This window comes from Podarcis cretensis (genome assembly GCF_951804945.1).
Source record: "Podarcis cretensis genome assembly, chromosome: 1".
NCBI classification, from domain to species: Eukaryota; Metazoa; Chordata; class Lepidosauria; order Squamata; family Lacertidae; genus Podarcis; species Podarcis cretensis.
This window is the reverse complement of record NC_137170.1, coordinates 115,473,704-115,494,616: the sequence shown is the minus strand read 5'-3', so window position 1 is coordinate 115,494,616 and position 20,913 is coordinate 115,473,704. Positions and strand designations below refer to the sequence as shown.

The following is a 20,913-nucleotide window of genomic DNA, read 5'->3' as shown; positions in this document are numbered from 1 at the left end:
AATGTCCCGCAGGCTTCCCGAAACAACTGTTGAAATGGAAAGTCGGTGCCCACAGTTCAGTGGGGCCTAATCCAAAGTGAGTGTGTCTTATAAGGGATGGGGAATTTATGAGATGCTCCTAGACACCATGGCTCTGCCAAGGGGAGCCAGAGTTCAATGGAATAACTCTGTTGTAGAGCAGAGACTCTTAATCTCAGGATAGTGGGTTTGAGCCCCATGTTGGGCAGCAAAAATCCTGCATTACGGGGGTTGGAGTAGATGACACTTGTGGTTGAGACTCTGAATCTCAGGGTCGTGGGTTCAAGCCCCATGTGGGGTGGGGAAACTCCTGCATTGCTGTGGGTTGGACTAGATAACCCTTGTGGTCCCTATATAACATGGGGGGGGGGAGCGCTGAAAGGTTTAATCCCTGCGCACCGCGTCTGCAGCTGCGCCTGGCTGAGGCCCGCGGGCTTACTCGCGAGCAAGCCAACGTTAAGAAGCGCCGGGAGGGTGGAAGATGAGGCTCCCCCCCCCCCCGGTCGGCCCGATCTGTTTCAGGGCAGGCCTAGAAGAGGAGCGCCGAGAGCGCGCGTCCGCAACACGGCGTCACCTCTAGTCCCGCCAAGGCGCCTCCACCCCCGGCCAGGCGGCTGAGCGCTTCCCCCGGGGCGCCGGGGCTGCCGGAGCTGCGGCCACGTCAGCCTTGCGCCCCGCCCGCCTTCCCGCCGCCTCCGGTTGCGAGCCGGATCCTCCGCGCCTCTCTCGCTTCCCTCTTCCTCCAGCGCAGGCCTCCCTGCCTGCTGCCTGCCTGCCTGCCTGCCGGCCTGATCCACAGCTCCGGCTCCGCGCCGGCCAGCGGAGGGAAGGACCCCCAGCTCCGCCACCCGGTAAGGCTCCGGAGGGGCCCCCAGCGCAGAGGAAGCGGACGGAGGACCAGGGACGGGGAAGGAAGCGCTTTTCTCGACGCCTCCTTCCTTCCGTCCTTCTCTCCCAAGCAACATCCCATTGGTGTTCCAAGAGCTTGCTGCGCCGCCCCAAAACTTCAGGGATTGCATTCCTTATGTAGGCACCTTTTCCTTTGTCACCCGGGGCATCCTCTGGGTTCTCATGGCCGCACATATTTGGCTACCCACCCACCCCCAATCTGTAGTCCCGTTCCCTCCCTCCCTCCCTCTTTTCTTTTCTTCCTTTCTTTCCCTCGCTCAGTGGATTCCCTTTCCTCTGCCTCTTCTCCCCGGACGCCAGTGTGTTTCCTGCTTTAAAATAGTTACCTGGTAAGCAGAAGGCACTTAGAAATAGAGGAGGAAGGGATACAACGGAAGACATCACCAACCATAGAATTCTAGAGTTGGAAGGGATTTTGAGGGTCCAACCCCCTGCAATGCTAAAGCATCCATGGCAGATGGCCATCCGACCAGCGGCGTAGCGTGGGTTGTCAGCACCCGGGGCAAGGCAAGTAATTTGCGCCCCCTAACCCGGGGCAAGGCAAGTAATTTGCGCCCCTAACCCCTAACCTGCCGCCGCTGCCAGCTTCTTCTTGCTGGTGCCTGGGCTGGGGTATTTACGGTAAGGTAGCCACAGCGGCGGTGGCGGGTCCGTGTCAGGTGTTCTGAGGTGAGTTGCCGCTGGCGCTGCCGCCCAAACGACGCCGCTTGCCCGGAGGAGGAGGGCAGAGAGGCGAGGAAAATGCAACATGGCCCAGCAGCGGCGGCGGCAGCGGCGGGGCTGTGAGGAGGGGCTGCCTGGCGCGCCCTCCGCGGCCCTGATGCGTGGGGACCGCGGCGAGCGCTGAGAGCCGCTGCCTGCCGGACGCCTTCAGCCCGGACGCGCGCACAGCTCGTCGGTTCCGCGAGACATGGGGCTCTGCTACAGCCTGCGCCCGCGGCTCTTCGGCGACTCCGGAGGCGGCGAGCGCGTCCCCCCCAGATGTTGCGGCCGGTGCGGCCGGCCCCCCTGCACCCCCCACGCTACGCCACTGCATCCGACCTCTGCTTGAAAACCTCCAAGGAAGGAGAGACCGTTGCACTGGCAAACTGTCATGAAGAACTAACTTAGTTGGTCTTTAAGGTGCTACTGGAAGGAATTTTTTTTGTTTTGACTATGGCAGACCAACACGGCTACCTATCTGTAACTGTCATGAAGATGATGTTGTTTGTTGTTGTTGTTATTGTTACTATTATTATTATTATTATTAATATTTATATTTATTTGTACCCCATCCATCAGACTGGGTTGCTCCAGCCACTCTGGGTGGCTTCCCACATATAATAAAACATTAAACATTTTTAAAAACTTCACATGTCTTCTAAAGGTTGTATATCAAGCTTGCAGCCTTCTTCACTTTGAAACCTCACAGCAGCTCCTGACATAGTTTTTCAGAGGGTGTTGCGCCCAGCCAAGTTCATCCGATAGTTGCAGCTTTCATTTCTGACTGTGCAGAACCTTCTCTGTCATTCCTCCAAGGAGCTGGAGAAGGCCTGGGTTAGACTGGCTCAGTTGGTAGAGTGTGAGACTCTTATTAAAATCTCAGGGTTGTGGGTTTGAGTCAAAAGATCCCTGCGTTGCAGGCAGTCAGAGCCAGTGTGGTGTAGTGGTTAAGAGCAGTAGACTCGTAATCTGGTGAACCGGGTTTGCGTCTCCGCTCCTCCACATGCAGCTGCTGGGTGACCTTGGGCTAGTCACACTTCTCTGAAGTCTCTCAGCCCCACTCACCTCACAAAGTGTTTGTTGTGGGGGAGGAAGGGAAAGGAGAATGTTAACCGCTTTGAGACTCCTTCAGGTAGTGATAAAGCGGGATATAAAATCCAAACTCTTCTTCTTCTTGTGGTCCCATTCGGTTCTACAATTCTATAATTCTGTAAGGTGGCGTGCATGGCATATGTTATGAGGATAACAACCCTCTGAGGCTGAGAGATGTGGGGGTCTGGTCCAGGGTCACCAAGTCAGTGAGCTTTGGAACTTGAGTGGGGATTTGAACCCAGGTCCTAGGGCAAGACTCTGCCCGCTGCACCACACTGGCTGTTCTGCATAGAACCCCTTTGCACAGCCATTGAATGTGCAGCCAGCAGTGCGCTGGGCATTGAGTGTGACCCTTTCATGCGTTCTTTCAGCTCACGAAGCGATTCCCCTTCCCTCCTTAGATCAAACGCAGTTGGGGCTGTAGGCTTATCTTCCCTGTCCCCAAAGGCACACCCTTTGATCTTATTTTCAGTTATTTTGCTTCACTTATTCCTCACCTGCTTTCCCATAATAGAATTCAAGGTGGCACTCACAAAGTGCTCAGGTGGCCTCCCACACCACAATCTGGGAGTGGATAGTTTTACGATGGTTCTGTTATTGCTCCTGTATTCTTCCTGTCATCATCATCCTCATCATCATTATTATTATTATTTCATTTTGCTCTCTCAAATTCCTTCAGTACCTGCTTCTTTCTACTCCTTCTTTTTCCCTCCCCAGTATTTTCTTTTCACCCCCAAATGACCCAAGCCTAAATGGTCATTTCCTTGCAATCACCTCCTCCTCTGGGCTTAAAATGGTAGGGTTACCGTCTTTACTATTGGCTGTGCTTTTTAATAGCAGAAATCAACAAGTGGTGGTGGTGGTAGTTGTTTTCGGATTCCACCCTTGGAATAGCTTCGCTTTTTATGTTGTCCTGTCTGAAGCATAAATCTGGCCAGCACAGATGTTCCCAAGGGGATTGTATTGGGGAAGAACATGAGAAGAGCCTGCTGCATCAGGCCAATGGCCTGTCTAAGTAGAGCATCCTATTCTTACAGAAACCAATCAGGTGGGAAAGCTGCAAGCAGGATTCGAACACAGGACTGTAGTTTCCAGCAACTGGTATTGAGAATATTACTGCCTCTGACCAAGGAGACAAAGCATAAACATCATAGCTTGTAGCCACTGATAGCTTTACTCTCTATGGATTTCCCATCCTCTTATAAAGCCATCCAAGTTGCTCATTGTTGACAGATGCCTACATCTGTAGCAAGAAAGTAACAATTGCCAAAGGCAAATGTTGCATATTTTCTAGGTTGTAGGGAACAACACTCTGAAGTTAAGGCAGCCTTTTAAATAGCTCCACAATGTTACTACTGTAGTTCATTCGCCTGCATGCAATATCCTTGCCACCTGTTTATGCATTTTTAATTCCAATAATATTTATAAACTGCCCACTCTTTAACAAAGTACCAAGGCAGTGCACAGTAAAATCACCTAAACATAATAAAGCTATAAAACTGTATAATATAGAAGTAATGCCCAACACTGAATCAAATTAATGCTTGACCAAACTACCAGGCTAGTACTTAAATACAAAATGAATTTAATGTGCTTTAAAAACTCTTAATGTAAAATGTTGACAGTCTTCTACCCCATTTCCTTCCCTCCCAGAAACAATTTATTACTCTGGAAGTGGCCTTGTAACGGGAGTAGGATATTTGTTATGTAGTTAAAGATTAAAGTCATGCTGATTTCAAGATATAAATATGTGGAACAAAAGGTGAAGATCATAAGACTACATTTGTGGAAATCCAAGAAACATTTAGTGTCCCTCAGTGATTACCAGTGAGTAGGAATACCACCAGTTCCCACCACATGCCCCTGTGCCTTTAATAGCAGTATACGAAATGAGTCCTTTGTAAATGAAAGGCTATTTACTTCCTAGGAAATGAGATTTCACAAAACGAAACTGCGTTCATCTGCAAGTGTCGCTGTGAAGTGACTAGGACTCTGCATTTACCATAAAGCACAGAGCATCTGAAAACTTCTGTCTTCCTTTTAGGCACTGTCTCTTTGAAGAACCCAAGTGGACTGCCTCTGGACCATGACAGCAAACATCCTATGAGAAGAGCTTTTTCAGAAATATATGCAGTTATTTGGCTACGACACTGTGAATTGTATTGGTCTCCAACGCTTGCCTTGCTCAAGTACTCAACATGGAGCCATTGTTACCCAGAGGAAAGTGCTTCACAGACTTGAAAAGACTCTTTTTGCTGTCACTAGTGTTAATATATCTGATAGCTTTGGTTGCTCCAGATCAAGACTACTACGGTTTACTCGGAATATCCAAAGACGCAACAAGTAGAGAAATAAGGCAGGCTTTCAAAAAATTAGCGTTGAAGTTGCATCCTGATAAGAATCAGGTAGGTTGCCTAGTCATAGAAAGGCTTTTTTCAATTAGCTAAGAACATTTCAAGACTGAAATGTGTTGAATTGCAATGTTTGTTTATTTGTTTGGTAAACGAACACTAGGAAGTTTTTCTCTCTTGCAGAATGATCCGGAGGCCCACGAAAACTTCCTGAAAATAAACAGAGCGTACGAAGTGCTAAAAGACGAAGATCTGAGAAAGAAATATGACAAATATGGCGAGAAAGGTCTGGACGACCAGCAGCAAGGAGGCAGATATGAGAGCTGGCACTACTATCGCTACGATTTTGGTAAGATAACACGCTTGTGAGTGGGGCGCAATTGTTTCGTGCTGTTTTCCCTGCCCAGAATTAGTGTAGCTTTGAAAGTACACGGTAGCCAGGCTGGCACACAGTTAAAAGAGCCAACGAGGACTTAACTCTGTGTGGGCCTGTGACCGCTGCAAGGAGGTACACAGTGTGTCCTTGGCTTTCTTAATTAGTCCAATTCTTAGGGACAGGACAGCCTTTATTCCATTCTTTTGCTAAGTGCCCTTTAGAGTCGGTTCTTGTTCCTACCCCTTAACAAGACTCAACCAACACCTTTTTTACTCAACAGCTTCTCAGAGCAGGAAACTGTAACTAATTGGTTTTTAATGTTTTCAATTGGTTTTTAACGTTTTAAAGCTGGCAACCCTTCGGAACTAGCCAGCCTGCAGGATTAGGGTATTAATATTTTATTGGTTTCAAATATAAAGAAATAAAGTGATGCAAAGGGAGGGGGAGAGCAGAAAAAGGCCCAAAAATGTGTAGAAAGAAGCAACCTATGAATATGTGAAAATATATGAGAAATACCCTAACCCATACATTCTTATATAAATTTGATGTTATTATCCTGATGTTATTATACAGTGGTTTTCAATCAGTGTGCCGTGGCACTCTGGGGTGTGTTGAATGATATTCAGGGGTGCCACGGGCAACACTGGCCTCTGTCCCTCTTTCTTTCCTTCCTTCCCTCCCTCCTCTGACACCCTCTCACGTCTCTGCCTCCCAAAGGCTTGCACAGCTGTTTGTTGCAGCAGCCCTGGCTACAAGCTCCCCAGGCGAATGCTGTCACTGGGGTTGGCCAGAAGGTGCTCCCCAGGCCCCTGTGGGGCAGTGTGAGGAGGCACCTCTCTTTGGGGCAGCTCAGAGACCAGGGTGGGTAGCTGTGGCAGCCCAGAGGACTCCCAAGGAGAGAGGAGAAGAGTGGAGGCTGAGGGCACCCTCCACAAGGTAGGGGTGAGGGGCTGCCAGCTCTGCAGGCAAGGGGTGACATAACTAGGCTCCTGAGCCCCACAGGGGTGCCGCAGAAAGAGTGTAGTTGGTCAAGGGAGCCGTGGGCCCAAAAAGGTTGAAAACCTCTGTCCTAACACATATGGAAATATTAATGGCCTACTACATTTTGTATAAACTCATTCCAAATATTGTCATATTTATCCAAACAAGGTCTATGTCTGTAAGCAGTCCGTTCATAAGCTGCAAGTGTTATCATGTAGTCAATCCATTTATTAAAGGGGACCATACCTTTATTCTTCCAGTTCATCAATATCAGTCTCTTGGCTACCCTTAGAGCGCATAGAATCCATTTTTGTTGTCCCATTGTTAACTCCCATACAATATTGTTCAGAAGAATGTTCTCTGCTGAAAATTTTAGCTTTTTCTGGACGGTCATAATTATACAATCCTACACTTTCTCCCCAAAATTAGTAAATATAGTCTTGCAGCCCCCTCAAGTAGGTAGGCTTCAAGAAAAACAAATTTAGCTGAATCAATTGCTGAGCAGTTGTGACCAGATGGAAAGGGTCTTATTCTGAATACTGCACCTTTTTGTATAGTTTTATGCTGTGAAAGCCCCTTCACTCGCCAGCACAGAATTCCTTCTCACCATTTGCTATCTTGCGCAATCCAAGTTTATGTACAATGACATAGCAAATGCCATTTTATTATTCAAATGCCCTTGTTGTTGTTTTTGAATGCTCATGGGGTGTTTCTTTGCCAGGTATTTATGATGATGATCCTGAAATTATAACGCTGGACAGAGGAGAATTTGGTAAGTCATTATGTTCACGTGGTTTCCAGGCACTTTTTAATTTATTCAGAGTGCATAATTGCACCACCTCATTCTTTCCTGGGAGAAAACGTTACGTGGATTTCAAAATGTCAGCCAGAGTGACTATGAGAGCTCAGTGTTCAAAGGCAGCGTTTTATTTCTTCCCTGTGAGTCATTTGTCTGTAGAAACTTTACAGCACTCATTGCCTCAGTCTCTGTGGAAAGCGAGCAACACCTTGACGAAAAGGGGAAATTATTCCTCCTTTTTTTCTGAAGTTCTGCTCTGCCGTCTTTACAGAAATTTCCTTTAAGAAAGATTAGTGGTCCAAACAAAGCACTTGAGTTATTTCCACTTACCAGTTGTTCTGCTTTTCTTATTTAAGATATATTTTGAATAGGTTTTCTCAGTGGAGACCACTTTACTAATTTGGGGTTGGGGGTTAACTGTATCATGATCCTACATTTAGTTGTTGTTGTTTTAAAGAGAAAAATCGGACTTTGCTAACTTAGTTCTCCTCCTCAGGAAACAACTCACAGATAACTAAACATCGGTTATGTTTGCATTTCCTGTTCGTGTTTGACCAGGGTTATTTGCAGAATTGAATGTGTTTGCCTAGCATGATAACAACACACTTGTGCACACAGTGAGAGTTTCCCCACCCCTGGTATTTGAGCAGTAGACAGATTTTATGCTTTTTACATTCTCTGTATTTCACGGTCATCCAGCATCTGATCTGGCCTAAGTGATAATGTTGAAACCGAATAGGCCCTTTTTTATAAATAACAATAGTAGTGGCAATTTTTTTTTTGCTAAAAGCGGCTTTTGGCTGGTATTTCATTCCTTCATTCATTCAGTTATTATCATTTTGCCCTGCCCTTTCTCCAAGGAATCGAGGCAGCCCAGTTTCACCCTTTCCTTACGACAGCCTATATCACTCTAGCTCGTTGCACTAAAACAGGGATGAGGAGCCTTTTAAGGGCCACATTCTCTCAGGGGAAAGAAGTTGGGGGCCGCATACCAGCGGTGGTCAACCCAAAAAGGGAGTGTGGCCCAAGCCAAAAGTGGGTGGCGGTTCCCCTTTTTCTATCCGTCCAACCAACCATTCTCTCTCACACACACCTCCTTCCCTGCCTCTCTCTCTCTGGGACCTCCAGACTGAACTTATCCCCAACCTCTCTCCCCATCCATTCCTACTCCCTCCCCTCTCACACACCCTCCGCCAACCTCAGCAGATTTCCTCTCGGCAGTGGAAGGGGTGAGGGAATTCAGCAGCATGGGGTCATTTGAGGTGGGCTTAGGGGGTGAAATGTACGTGCTCGTTGACAATATCACTGCTGCTTCTTTTTCCCCTTCCTTACTTCCGTTCGTCTCTGCCACAAACAGACCATTCTATGCATTTGGTGAAATGGATTTTAAGGCACAAGTACATGCACACTCAAAAGATGGGTTAAATTGGCATGGTTATATGTGGCGGAAATGTTCCTTCGTTGCCGGGCAACTGGAAACTGAGTACGGCAGTCATTTCCCTGTGCATGACTTACTCAGCTCTCTGCAGTTTTAAGGATTCCTCACACTCCCAAGTTCCCCTCTGCAGAGACAGTTTTGTTAAGCCCCTTTTAGGGATAGGGAGAGGAGCCCTTTCCACAATGTCCACCCTTTTGAAATGTTGGGTGCTCTTGCCTTTTTTTTGAGATGCTCTCTTCAGGCAGAGTTTTCCGCCAGCATTCATGTTACATAAAAATACATCAAAAGTCTGGGTTTACAAATAGCTAGCTCAAGGGGTGCCCAAATGATGCCCAGGTGTGTCCCATTGTGTCCACCACAACCTGCTCTTGCACCTATGAATGGTATCGGGGACTCGCCCCTCAAAAGTTAGTGAGAGACTCTTGGCTCTTTCTTCTCAGTTCCTGTTTGCACTGACTTGGCCCCTGCTGCATGCCTCCATGGCAGCCATTTTACATTATGCCATAGCCCTACAGCAGCCATTTTATGACTGTCACACAAAATGTATTGTAACGGAGGAAATATGATTTAAGATTATGCTTAATGATTTATATGCATTCATAAAGGAAGATTACGTAATTTCATTTGATTAATTGGGAAAATAGGTAAACGTCTGGACAGGAATTGAACAAGCACAGTCGATGGAAATGGGAATGGATGGGAAAGTATTAGAAATTAAGAAAAAATACTTTTCTGTAAGCAGCAAATGAGGGAGGGAAAAGAAGCACCTTGAAGGTGTTATTCTAAAGCAGCAATGCTGCAGCAAGCAAAGGCTCCAGCTGCCCAGTCAGCTGCTTGTGGCTGCAAAGCCAGACAGGATGTTTGTGACTGTTGCCATGGAAACAAAGGGGCAGTCCATTCTGTACTGAGCACCGGATGTTAGCTCAGTGTGTGTGTCATATGACCTGTACAGGATGTACATGGGTGGAGTTTGGAGTTTCTCTCTGTTTTGTTGATGAGAGCAGACATGTTTTCTCTATATGACTGCTGAAGACAGGAATAAAACATGTAGATACATTTCTGTCTGAGTCTGATTCCCCTCCCTGGGATATGCTGGAGAGCAGGGAGGAGGAGAAGCAGTTGGTGTGTTTTTCTCACAGCCTGAGAAAAATCGCCGGAACGGACCTCGTGTGTTTTTACTGCCGGGAGTCGCCGGAGGGAGGTCAAAAGAATTCAGCCGGTGCCTGGAGAGATAGGCACATACCTCTGACCGGCACTGAATTCTGACAATGGTAGCAGAGGATGGTTTCGATCCATCGACCTCTGCATCAAGGAGACTGTATTCATCCCTCTCCATGGAAGCCTGAGATGGAAGCTGATTCTCTGCAGCTGGAAGCTGACCAGAAGAAGCTGAAAGCCAAGCTACAGAGCCCAGGTATGAGATTTTCGGGCTTAAGAGTGTGAATGCAGATGGATTAATTCTCTGCTTCATGGGAGCAACGTTTGGAAAAAACAGCTCCGAGAGAGAAGAGTCTGCATTCCAAACATTCCTGTGGTTTTTCCTGTCCAAGGAAAGGAATGTGGTTGCTTAGCAACGCAGATAAGGGCTGGATGTCAGGCTATGCCCAGGGAGGCAAAAACAACTCGTGTTTTGACTAGGCCTTTACAAAGGAACTGTTGGAAAGGGACTTTCCAAGCAGCCAGTGTTATTGCTGCCAGGTGCACAGAGTGTAAACAAGCCAGCTATTGGATTTTAGAGGCTTGTGTTTGAGAGTCAATGCAAGGACTCAAAATGGATGCCAAGAAGGGAGTTTTGCCTTCTCCACCCCTCTTGACCAGTGACAATTATGCATCTTGGTCTATTAAGATGAAGGCCTTGCTGCAGAATCAGAGACTGTTTGGGGTGATTGAGAACCCCATCCCTGCAGCACCAACGCGTCCTTGGGAGTCACAGGATATGAAGGCCAGAACTGCTATAATTCTGTGCGTGTCAGACTCTCAGCTTATTCATATACAAGATTTACCGCACGCGAAAGATGTTTGGGACACGCTGAGAAGGACACATCAGAGAGATGCAGGTTCTTCAGCGTTGCTGTATTTTGAAAAGCTGACCAACCTGAGGCTTGCGCCTGATGGAGATGTTCAAGCGCACCTGACGGAAATGAAATTTCTGCGTCAGCAGATGGTGGAACGCAATTTCCGTCTGGATGAGGAAGTGTTTTGCTTCATGGTGATAAACAGCCTGAATCGGACTTACAAAACGGTTGCCAGTCAGCTGGGGTCCCTCCCAGCGCAAGATCTAACGTCGGACAGGGTCTTTGCCGTGGTTCTGAACGAACATGACAGACTTGCCGCCCTGGAAGTCAAGGACAGGGGGAGGGAAGAACGGAGTTCAAACACCCCCACTGCTGTAGCTACTGGAGGAGACGCCGTAGCTTTGAACGTTGTCCAATGCCACAATTGTGGACAGACTGGGCATCTTCAGCGGAACTGCAGGAAGCCACGTCAGAACAAAGGAGCCAAGGGAAGCTCCACGAAGTCTGAGGCGTCAGGCAGAAGTCATGCCAAGTCACAGGCGAAGCCTGCAAAGGCTTTGATGTCCCTAAAAGCCACACCACAAGTGGGGAATTCCTTCATTTTAGACACGGGAGCGACGGTTCACATGACCCATCGTAGGGATTTGTTTTCGTCGTTTAAGAAGCAAAGCTTCGTTGTACAACAAGCCAACGGTCAAGAGCTGGAAGCCACCGGAATTGGGACTGTGTATCTTAAAAGTCTGAACTTGACTATAGACAATGTTTATTTGGTTCCAGAGTTGAAGTACAATCTGCTCAGCGTTTCGCAGATTGCCAAGAAGGGACTAAAACTGTCCTATGATGATCAACACTGCGAGATCTACAAAGATGGAGAGTTGTATCTTTCTGCCAAAGAGAAAGATGGACTGTATTTGTTGACTTTTGATCAAAGTGATTACATGGAATGTAATTCTTGTGATTCTAACATGATTTCTTTTGCAGGTGTAGCTGAAAAGAACGCCAAGCAGGTCACCTCGAGGGTCGACAGGGCATTTCAGCGGGTGTATGCTGATGTGATTGGTCCTTTAGCACCATCTAGAGGCAATGCAAAGTATTACCTAATGTGTGTTGATTCTTTTACAGGTTTTGTCTGGATTTATCTTTTGGAGAGACCGAAAGAAGCCTTAGAAAGGTTTAAAGAGTTTTCTGACAAAGTTAAAAATATGCATGATGCTGACATAGATTGTCTTTGCACAGATGAGAAGCCAATTTTTCTCTTACAGGATTTCCAGAGGTTCCTGAAGAAGAAAGGGATAAGACACAAAATTGCAGCTTCCGAAGAAGCTTGGAACAGATGTGTCTGTGTTAGGGTGAACAAAGAATTGCAAAAGGGAATGGAAGCGCAATTGCTTAGTTCACATCTGCCACATGAGTACTGGGCTGAGTCGCTAATGTCATTTTGTTACACGTGGTTGAGAAAGGTTTCAAATGAATTGGGAAGTTCTCCTTTTGAGAAACTGTTCCACAGAAAACCTTCTGTTGCCCATTTCAAGGTTTTTGGATCTCATGTGAGGACAGAAGCTCCGGGTGGAGTAAAGAATGCCAGAGGCATTTTTGTGGGTTATGAAAAGGGTCTCTACAGAGTAATTTTGTCTGAATCTGGTCAGGTGATTCTCACAAAATTCCTAGAGAGTGCTCCTGAACAGGAGCGAGTGATTGTTCACACATTTCCCACAGGTGATGATGATGATTCTGATGATGATGATGATGAGTTTGATCTTATTGAGTTCAGTAGTACTGATGACGACAGCGATAGCTCAGACAGCTCAGTTGTCACAGTCATTGAGAGGAAATCTCACATAATGACTAGACCCTCAGAAGAGGAGGATGAACCACTGATTAAGCTTAGTACTGGTTCTTCAGAGAGCTCAGAGGCTGAACCAGAAAGCAGAGAAGAGCAGCACCTCTTACGTAGGTCTGAGAGAGCAACGAAGGGTGTACCACCCAAGAGGTATTCAAAAGAGTTTGCCAACCAAGCTATTGCATGTGTTGCTGTTGTAAACGACCAAGGTCAAATTGAAGCTGTGTCTGAGTCAGAGACAAAGGCACAACAGAGAGTTGCTAACCAAGGTAATGCAGATGCACTCATTCCTTGGAAAGCACACAACCAGAGAGGTACATTGGTAAAACCAGTGGCGGGTAGTTCCAAGGGTGGAACTGAAACAACAGGGGAGTGTTATAAGTATAACAACTGTTTGTTTTCTTCTCTGGATGACGCTTTGCTCGCAGCACGCATTGATACTTTAGGGGGAGTATGTTATTCTAAAGCAGCAATGCTGCAGCAAGCAAAGGCTCCAGCTGCCCAGTCAGCTGCTTGTGGCTGCAAAGCCAGACAGGATGTTTGTGACTGTTGCCATGGAAACAAAGGGGCAGTCCATTCTGTACTGAGCACCGGATGTTAGCTCAGTGTGTGTGTCATATGACCTGTACAGGATGTACATGGGTGGAGTTTGGAGTTTCTCTCTGTTTTGTTGATGAGAGCAGACATGTTTTCTCTATATGACTGCTGAAGACAGGAATAAAACATGTAGATACATTTCTGTCTGAGTCTGATTCCCCTCCCTGGGGATATGCTGGAGAGCAGGGAGGAGGAGAAGCAGTTGGTGTGTTTTTCTCACAGCCTGAGAAAAATCGCCGGAACGGACCTCGTGTGTTTTTACTGCCGGGAGTCGCCGGAGGGAGGTCAAAAGAATTCAGCCGGTGCCTGGAGAGATAGGCACATACCTCTGACCGGCACTGAATTCTGACAGAAGGGAGGTGGAAAGTCAATTTTAAAATTTGTGTTAAATTGGAATTAATTTGTTGTTAATTTGTTTTTTTAAAAAATGGAAAACTAATGAAAATTATTGGGCAGAATTTTGACCCTTTTAAATATTGTTGTTCTAGATGCTGCTGTTACTTCGGGAGAATTGTGGTTTATCAATTTCTATTCCCCTCGGTGCTCCCATTGCCATGATTTAGCACCGACGGTAGGTATAGGTCAGCCCATGCATGCTGCTTTTGAATGCATTCCCTAGTTTCCTTAGGCAGAGACCTTGTTGGGGAAAGGGGAAGACTCTTACCACAGCATGAGAGTTGAAGGGTATGCGAGAGTTGCATTATTTTCTTGCCATTGACCAATCTGTGGCTCTATCACTAATGGTTGCAGCCTGGTCTCCCATTCTGTACAAGCATAGACACATCGTTTGGCAAGACTACAGGACATTGGCATCCACATTGGCCATCCTTGGGGGTCATCGGAACCTGCCTTGTACTCAACCAAACCATGGGTCTGTCTACCTTAGTATTGTCTACATTGACTGGTAGAGGCTCTCCAGGGTTTCAGACAGGGGACAGGATTCTCAGTCCTACCTGGAGATGTTGGGGATTGAGTCTGGGGCCTTCTGCATGCAAAGCAGATGTTTCTACCACTGAGCTACAGCCCTTTTCAACAAGCTCTGCAAGGAGTTGAACCAGAGGTTCCCCACCGACATGGAAAACATGTGGGTAGAAAGAATGAGATCCTACAGGGATAATCAGAATGGTGGGCAGAATGGCATTGACCTTCAACTTGGGTTGGGTTCTTAACTGTTGTGATAGAATTATATGCATGCTGGTAAACAAGCATTTTAAAATTCTCTTGGGAGCATTTCAAAAACAAATCACGTTTTTTGGTAGAAAAAATAACCTAGGCTCTTGCTTTCTTCCCCCCACCCCCCAAATCAACTTGGAAGTGGAGAGAATTTGCTAAAGAAATGGATGGGTTAATACGTATCGGAGCCGTCAACTGTGGCGATAACAGGATGCTTTGCCGGAATAAAGGAATCAATAGCTACCCAAGCCTGTATGTGTTTAAAACTGGAATGGTAAGCAAGCAAATATTTGTACTCCTCCAGCACCCATCCTGGGCAGGTACAGGAGTCCTGGTCCAGTGAGGATTTTTTTTTGTTGTTTTTTTTTTGAGAACCGCAACTTATTTCAGATTTAGGGACAGCCACCCATGAGGCCAAATGTAGTAAGTTCTAATAGGACGACCCTAGAAAGCAACGTTGCCCAGAGAAAATGTTAGCACCAAAAACCTGGACAGGAATGGCTCTAGGGCAGTATGCTTTCTGAATCCTTTTAATAATTATGGTGTTTTTGTTGCAAGGGGGGGGGGCAGGGATGCTTTGTAGATATTACATACATTTTTACACCCAAGAGCTAAGGTTAGATTCCCAGATTTTCAAAGTATAACATGAAGGACATTGGGACTCTGGTTGGTTGGTTGGATGGATGGATGGATGGATGATGTAATTCAGTGTGTTAAGTATTGGCTAATACATAAATTGCATTATTGGTTTAAAATGAGATGTGTTTCTCTTGCAGAACCCAGTGAAATATTTTGGAGACAGGTCCAAGGAGAGCTTAATGAGTTTTGCCATGCAGTTTGTCACAAGCACAGTGACAGAATTATGGGCAGGTAAGCTGCTGCTTTAATGACAAATTATTTTTAATTTTGCGCATATTTCAAACCCTGTAATGCCAATATTGGGCAACAGATAAGTTAACCTAAACCTCTCTCAATCAGATCTTAAGAAAAGTGTAGAAAGGATCAATGTCATGCAACAAGTAGTTAATGCTAAGTAAAGTTTTTGAATGAATGAAAACAGGTGCATATCCCCTAAATGGCTGAGGCAATCCAGCCAGATGGGCGGAGTATAAAAAATTGAATTAAAATATGGAATTATTTGTTTTCTGTTTTTCAGGAAATTTTGTCAGTGCTGTTCAAACTGCATTTGCTTCTGGCGTTGGCTGGTTAATAACTTTTTGTGCTGAGCAAGGAGGTGAATATATACATGTGTACTTTTTTCAACTAGTAATACCTAAATTTGTGCTTGGTTGCTAGCCTGCTGTGCCCCATTTCCTACTGAGATTGTTAAAACACATCCTCTTTTCTCTATGCTAGTTGATAGAGCTTATCTTTCAGAAGCATAGATATGTTCCTGGCTGCCTCTAGAGGTTCCCTCAGTCTCATCAGGACCTGCCCTACCATTAGGCAGACTCGAGCAAGCAGCAGATGTTGCAAGGCAGGGGTAGCAACAAAGTGTTGGGGAGGGAGGTGTCTATGCCTTACAGCTCACCTATCTTGGTGCCCTCAGGCGCCATGCAGGATGCTGCCCCTTTGTCAGGCTCAAAGTGAGAGTCATCTGTCAGTCTGTTTGGCTGGTGTAATTAGGGAGCCGCCATCTTGTCATTTGCCTCAGGCAGCAAAATGTATTCAACAGGCTCTGAAGTTTGTTTTTTAAGCAAATGCCTGTGCCATTTTCAGACCTCCAGTGCAAAATTCTACTCTGCCCCTCTCTGCAGATGTGAAGGGGAAATGAAACTCCCCTAACGGGCAGAGGTGTGTGTGTTTGATGTCTTAAGAGTTAAAGTTCATGTTCCTTGTTTCAAGAGAAAGACAGAGGAAGTGACATACAAATACAGTGGTACCTTGGGTTACAGATGCTTCATGTTACAGACTCCGCTAACCCAGAAATAGTACCTCAGGTTAAGAACTTTGCTTCAAGATGAGAACAGAAATCGCGCAGTGGCAGCTGGAGGCCGCATTAGCTAAAGTGGTACCTCAGGTTAAGAACAGTTTCAGGTTAAGAACGGACCTCCAGAATGAATTAAGTTCTTAACCTGAGGTACCACTGTACTCTCCAGATTTTTCTGGGTTAGATCCAGACTTTGCCCTCTGCAAACGGAAGGTTATTTTTTTCCATCTACAGATGGCATGTGATTCTCCTTAATGGAAAAGGAGGCAGCTTTTTCCAATTCTCTCACAGCCCCCAGTCCCCAAACTCTCCAGTGCAGATTTTTGGAGAGTGGGGGGGGGGGGAGGAAATCAGTAAAACTCTCCAGGCGGGGGGCATAATTCTGCACCTAAGGCAGCTTCTCTGTGACAGCATGTGCCAAATTTAACCTCTTTATAGAATCACAGTATTGTAGACCATGAGAGTCATCTAGTCCAATCCCCTGCATTGCAGGAACCTGTTGCCCAACGTGGGGCTCAAACCCAAAGCCTTGAGATTAAGAGTCTCATTCTCTACCAACTGAGCTATCCCAGCTTTGCCCTTAAGTAAAAAGTCTTTGGAAGCACCAGAGTTGTTGTTTTTTTACCAAAAGCCTCTATTTGTTTGTGCATAGTTGCATATACGTAGATAAACATGAACCTGATGAAAAATCTTGTTTCTCAGACATCTATTTTTGTTATTTTCTAGATTGTCTGACTTCCCGAACACGCCTTAAACTGGCTGGCATGTTGGTAAGCGGCGTTAGATTTCAAGAATTCTCAAATGGCGCGCGTGAGTCGGGCGAAGTTCAATGCTGCTGAGTCTCATTGACTTCCAGTGGAGAGGCATAATAATTATTCCACCAAATGTTGAAAATGCTTAACATTGGAACATGCCCGTTTTTTGTTTTACTTAGGGTGGGATTCACAAAACAGAAAATGCAAAGCGTGAACTGAATGGTTGGATGTGTGTTGTTCTTTGATGCCCTCTGGGTGCCTGTGCAAAGAAAGCTAACCTGCCGCCATCTATCTGATCTCGTGTTGTCTCGCTTGTCTTGCTACAGGAAGGCCTTGTTAATGTAGGCTGGATGGACTGTGCCACCCAGGGTGAGCTTTGTGATAATTTGGATATCTCAACTAGCACTACCGCATTCTTTCCGCCCGGAGCCACTTTAACTAATAAAGAGAGAGGAGGTGTTTTGGTATGAGTCGCTTTACGATTGGTTTGCATATCTGTGCGGTGAGGTGGCGGCGGTGGTGAAGGGGAAAGTGTCGCCCCCCCCCAAAAAAGAAGAAGTTGATTTATATTTTAATTCCTCATATGTTGCTGGCCCCCAGAAGAGAAATTGAATTATGTGTCTTAGAAAACATCCATGCTTTATCTGTATCTCTAGATGCTTAATTGTACTTTCTCTGTGTTCTCTTATCACCGAAACATTTTGATGCTGTCCTGAAAGCACCAGAATTCACCCTACGCACCTGCATGCTTACACGTTTATACTTAATATAGACAGCTGCTGATACTGGACAGGGCAGTTTGTTCATTTGTTTCCTTAATTTATGTGCCACCTTCTTCCTTCGTGGAACCCAAGCTGGTTCCCAGGAGGCCACCCATCCAGGCACCGACTCCAGTGGTTCTCAACCTGTGGGTCCCTAGATGTTGTTGGACTACAACTCCCATCATCCCTAAGCTCTGGTCCTGCTAGCTAGGGGTGATGGGAGTTGTAGTTCAACAACATCTGGGGACCCACAGGTTGAGAAAGGCTGGACTAGACCCAGACCTGCTTGGTTTCAGAAAAGTCATGGCCTTGTGTGTCTTCAGAGCATCCCCTGAGCCATAGCTATCTGCCATATAGAGCACCAGCTAAGGTTACTGCTGTTGCCTGCAATACAAGTTGTATTTGTGTCTCTTGTTATAAGGCAAGACTCCTTTTCTTGTGCGCGAGTGTGCTGTGATCTTGATTGGTACATGAAACCGGGCTTCTTTTCATGCTTGTATTTTTATTTAAAATGAACCTAAAAAAGGAAGGGCAAGCCAATTCTGAAATCCGATCGGAACCAGTCAGAATTAAGCACTGACTGGGTCATGCCCAAAGCAAACAACCACTTGGTTCCTTACCGGGAAAGAATATTACATGATTTGCTTATAAGCATGCTTTGTTAAATATTCCAAGCATCCCAAAGAAAACTGAGGAAGCAGTATATTTCAGGGTTAGGTGCGAACTCCATCATAAATTAATGTGCTTCGAGGGTAGTAGACCTGTTACAAACACTAGGTGTTGTTTCTGCAGTGGTACATTTTCAGGACTGTTGGTATGGTGCTTTGGAGTTTAAGATACTTGGAGGCTCACAGCCATAGAGTAAGTCTTGTTCTGCCTTCGGGTTCAAAGTTGGCCAACTCCAGGCTGTGACACAAGACTGCTCCAGGTCACCAAAAGGAGCTCTGAATAAGCAAGAAGGCTCTGAATAACCCAAGTTAACTCATAAAGCGAATGGGAAAAGACACCTTCCTCTTCTTGGAGCCAGCAACAGGCATCTTCTAGGGGAGATCTTGAGCGGTGCTGGTTGTTCTGCCTGTCTAGTACTGAAACCTTTTGAAGGTGCAAATGAGGAGGAACATGTAGCTGGCAGCAGTTCTGCTGTTTCTAGACTTCCCTCCTACCCAGGGTCATTTCAGGCAGCGCACGAGATGCTTTGAAGGATAGGAGAGTGACGGAAATAGACTGGGCTCGATGAGGATATAATCCTCCTGCTCCTTGTCTGTGTACTCCTTCCGTCTTTTTAAGCCGTCCTCCAAAGCCATCCACGGTAGCCCAGAGATAAGCTTTTGGAATTCTGTTATTGATTTCATGTATTGATCACTTCCCTGTGAAGCACCCCAAAGTGATGTACAATATAACGGCATATATGAAGCAGTTTATATACAGCTAAAACAACTGCACAGATAAAACATTCCTTTGAAAAACAATCAGAAATAGAGAAACAGTTTAGAGCAGCAAACAGTGCCTACATGAATGGAATCAGTTCAAATCCCAGTTCCAATTGGGGGAAAGATTTCAGAAGGCTTGTGGAAAGAGGAATCTCTTTCGCAGGCACCAAAAAGACGACAGCGAAGACGCTTGTTTGATGTGCAGTGGGAGGGAATTCCAAAGGGTAGGTGCCACTACACTAAAGGCCTGATTCTAACATCAGGCAAAACAGAGCTCCTGGTAGGATGGTTTATGCAGGATTCCTTCTCCTGCAGAATGCGCTGATCTGTTGGGTATGTAGGGGATAAAGCAGTGTATTATAAATATAACACAAGAAAGGATAAAACTCACGTGGAGATTTCCCTGTCTCTCTAGTTCCTGAACACTTTGGACGCAAGAGATATATATTTGGAAGTCATGCAGCACCTTCCAGGATTTCAAATGATCTCAGCATCTTCCTTACAGGTAAAGAGTGTTCTCATCTTGACTGCATTTGGGTGTCATGGTTTGGTTCAGAACAGGAGAAGGGAAACCATAGTCCTCCAAATATAGCTGCAGAGACTGGTAACTCGCAACTGCTGCCTCCCACATTGTTTTTGCTGCATTAGCAGACCAAAGTGACCTCTCCGGGGCATAAGCGTGGGCCGTGGGTGTGGAGGTGTTGGGCTGTCCAGAGTACAAGACACACACACACACACACCCTGGCCTCACTGGTGTGGTCCAAAAGAAAGCAGAGCAATACATTTGGCACCAGCTTGGCTGCAGGAGCTACCAGAAGGAAGTGTGCAAGGTGCCATCCAACCATATTAGGGACTCCACTCTGGATTTGTGTAGGGTTTACTCCTCAGCCTTTTCTTCTGCCAAATATGTCCCACAAGGCACAGTGTTTTTGTGTGTGTGTGTACATATATATTATATTTTAGTTTCTGATTTCACCACAATCTTGCCATGAGTGTCTTCTGGGATATAACACAGAGTTCTTTAGCAAAATGTCAGTGTTGTTTTGCGCCATCCAAAGTACAGTCGTACCTCGTAAGTCGGAACACCTTGTGAGACGAACGTTTTGGCTCCCGAACGCTGCAAACCCAGAAGTGATTGTCCCAGTTTGCAAATGTTCTTTGGAACCTGAACATCCGTTGCGGCTTCCACAGCTTCTGATTGGCTACAGGAAGCTCCTGCAGCCAATCGGAAGCCATGGCTTGGTTCCTGGACATTTTGGAAGTCTGTTTGACTTCCGGAACGGATTCCGTTCCGAGGTACAACTGTATTCTGAAGTTCAGCAACTTGAATTGGTGCAAAATCAAAGAATCCATTTGATCCCTCTCTCTTTTCTTGCTTGATTTTGACTAAAATCTGCAGTTCTATAGAGCTTTGAGCAAGCCAGTTTCTTATTCTTCTAACAGATGGATGGATTTGTCTTTACCTCTTAATTTCTTTTTCTCCTCCCTTTTTAAGGATCACCTTGCCCATCACCGATGGCTGATCTTCTTTCAGTTTGGTGAGACTGGCAAGTCAGATGACCATGACCTTAAAAAACTAAGTTACCTCCTTAAAGCAGAAAATATTCAGGTGAGATAAGGAGAACCTGTAAAATGGATGGACATGGGTGGGGTGGAGCAGGGGACTTGCCTCAAAAGAATATTATTAGGCTCAATATCTTCCCCCCAACCTGCAGAGCTACATAGTCTCCTTTCACTTGAGACCTC

At 46.0% G+C, this 20,913-nt stretch overlaps 1 protein-coding gene across 2 annotated transcripts in view; it reads left to right on the top strand.

The window, feature by feature from the left end:
- The first annotated feature begins 673 nt into the window (after positions 1-673).
- Positions 674-20,913, top strand: part of DNAJC10 (DnaJ heat shock protein family (Hsp40) member C10) — a 35,660-nt gene continuing 15,420 nt past the window's right edge. Inside the window, exons 1-13 of one of the 2 annotated variants that reach the window (XM_079977831.1) lie at positions 674-869; positions 3,439-3,517; positions 4,766-5,126; positions 5,256-5,421; positions 7,151-7,201; positions 13,607-13,689; positions 14,434-14,565; positions 15,068-15,161; positions 15,448-15,525; positions 16,948-16,991; positions 17,303-17,440; positions 19,583-19,672; positions 20,663-20,776. In XM_079977831.1, coding sequence (XP_079833957.1) covers positions 4,920-5,126; positions 5,256-5,421; positions 7,151-7,201; positions 13,607-13,689; positions 14,434-14,565; positions 15,068-15,161; positions 15,448-15,525; positions 16,948-16,991; positions 17,303-17,440; positions 19,583-19,672; positions 20,663-20,776 — 1,197 coding nt within the window. In that variant the 5' untranslated portion in view covers positions 674-869; positions 3,439-3,517; positions 4,766-4,919. The remainder of the gene's footprint in view (positions 870-3,438; positions 3,518-4,765; positions 5,127-5,255; positions 5,422-7,150; positions 7,202-13,606; positions 13,690-14,433; positions 14,566-15,067; positions 15,162-15,447; positions 15,526-16,947; positions 16,992-17,302; positions 17,441-19,582; positions 19,673-20,662; positions 20,777-20,913) is intronic. The other variant, XM_079977830.1, reaches the window with a different exon arrangement.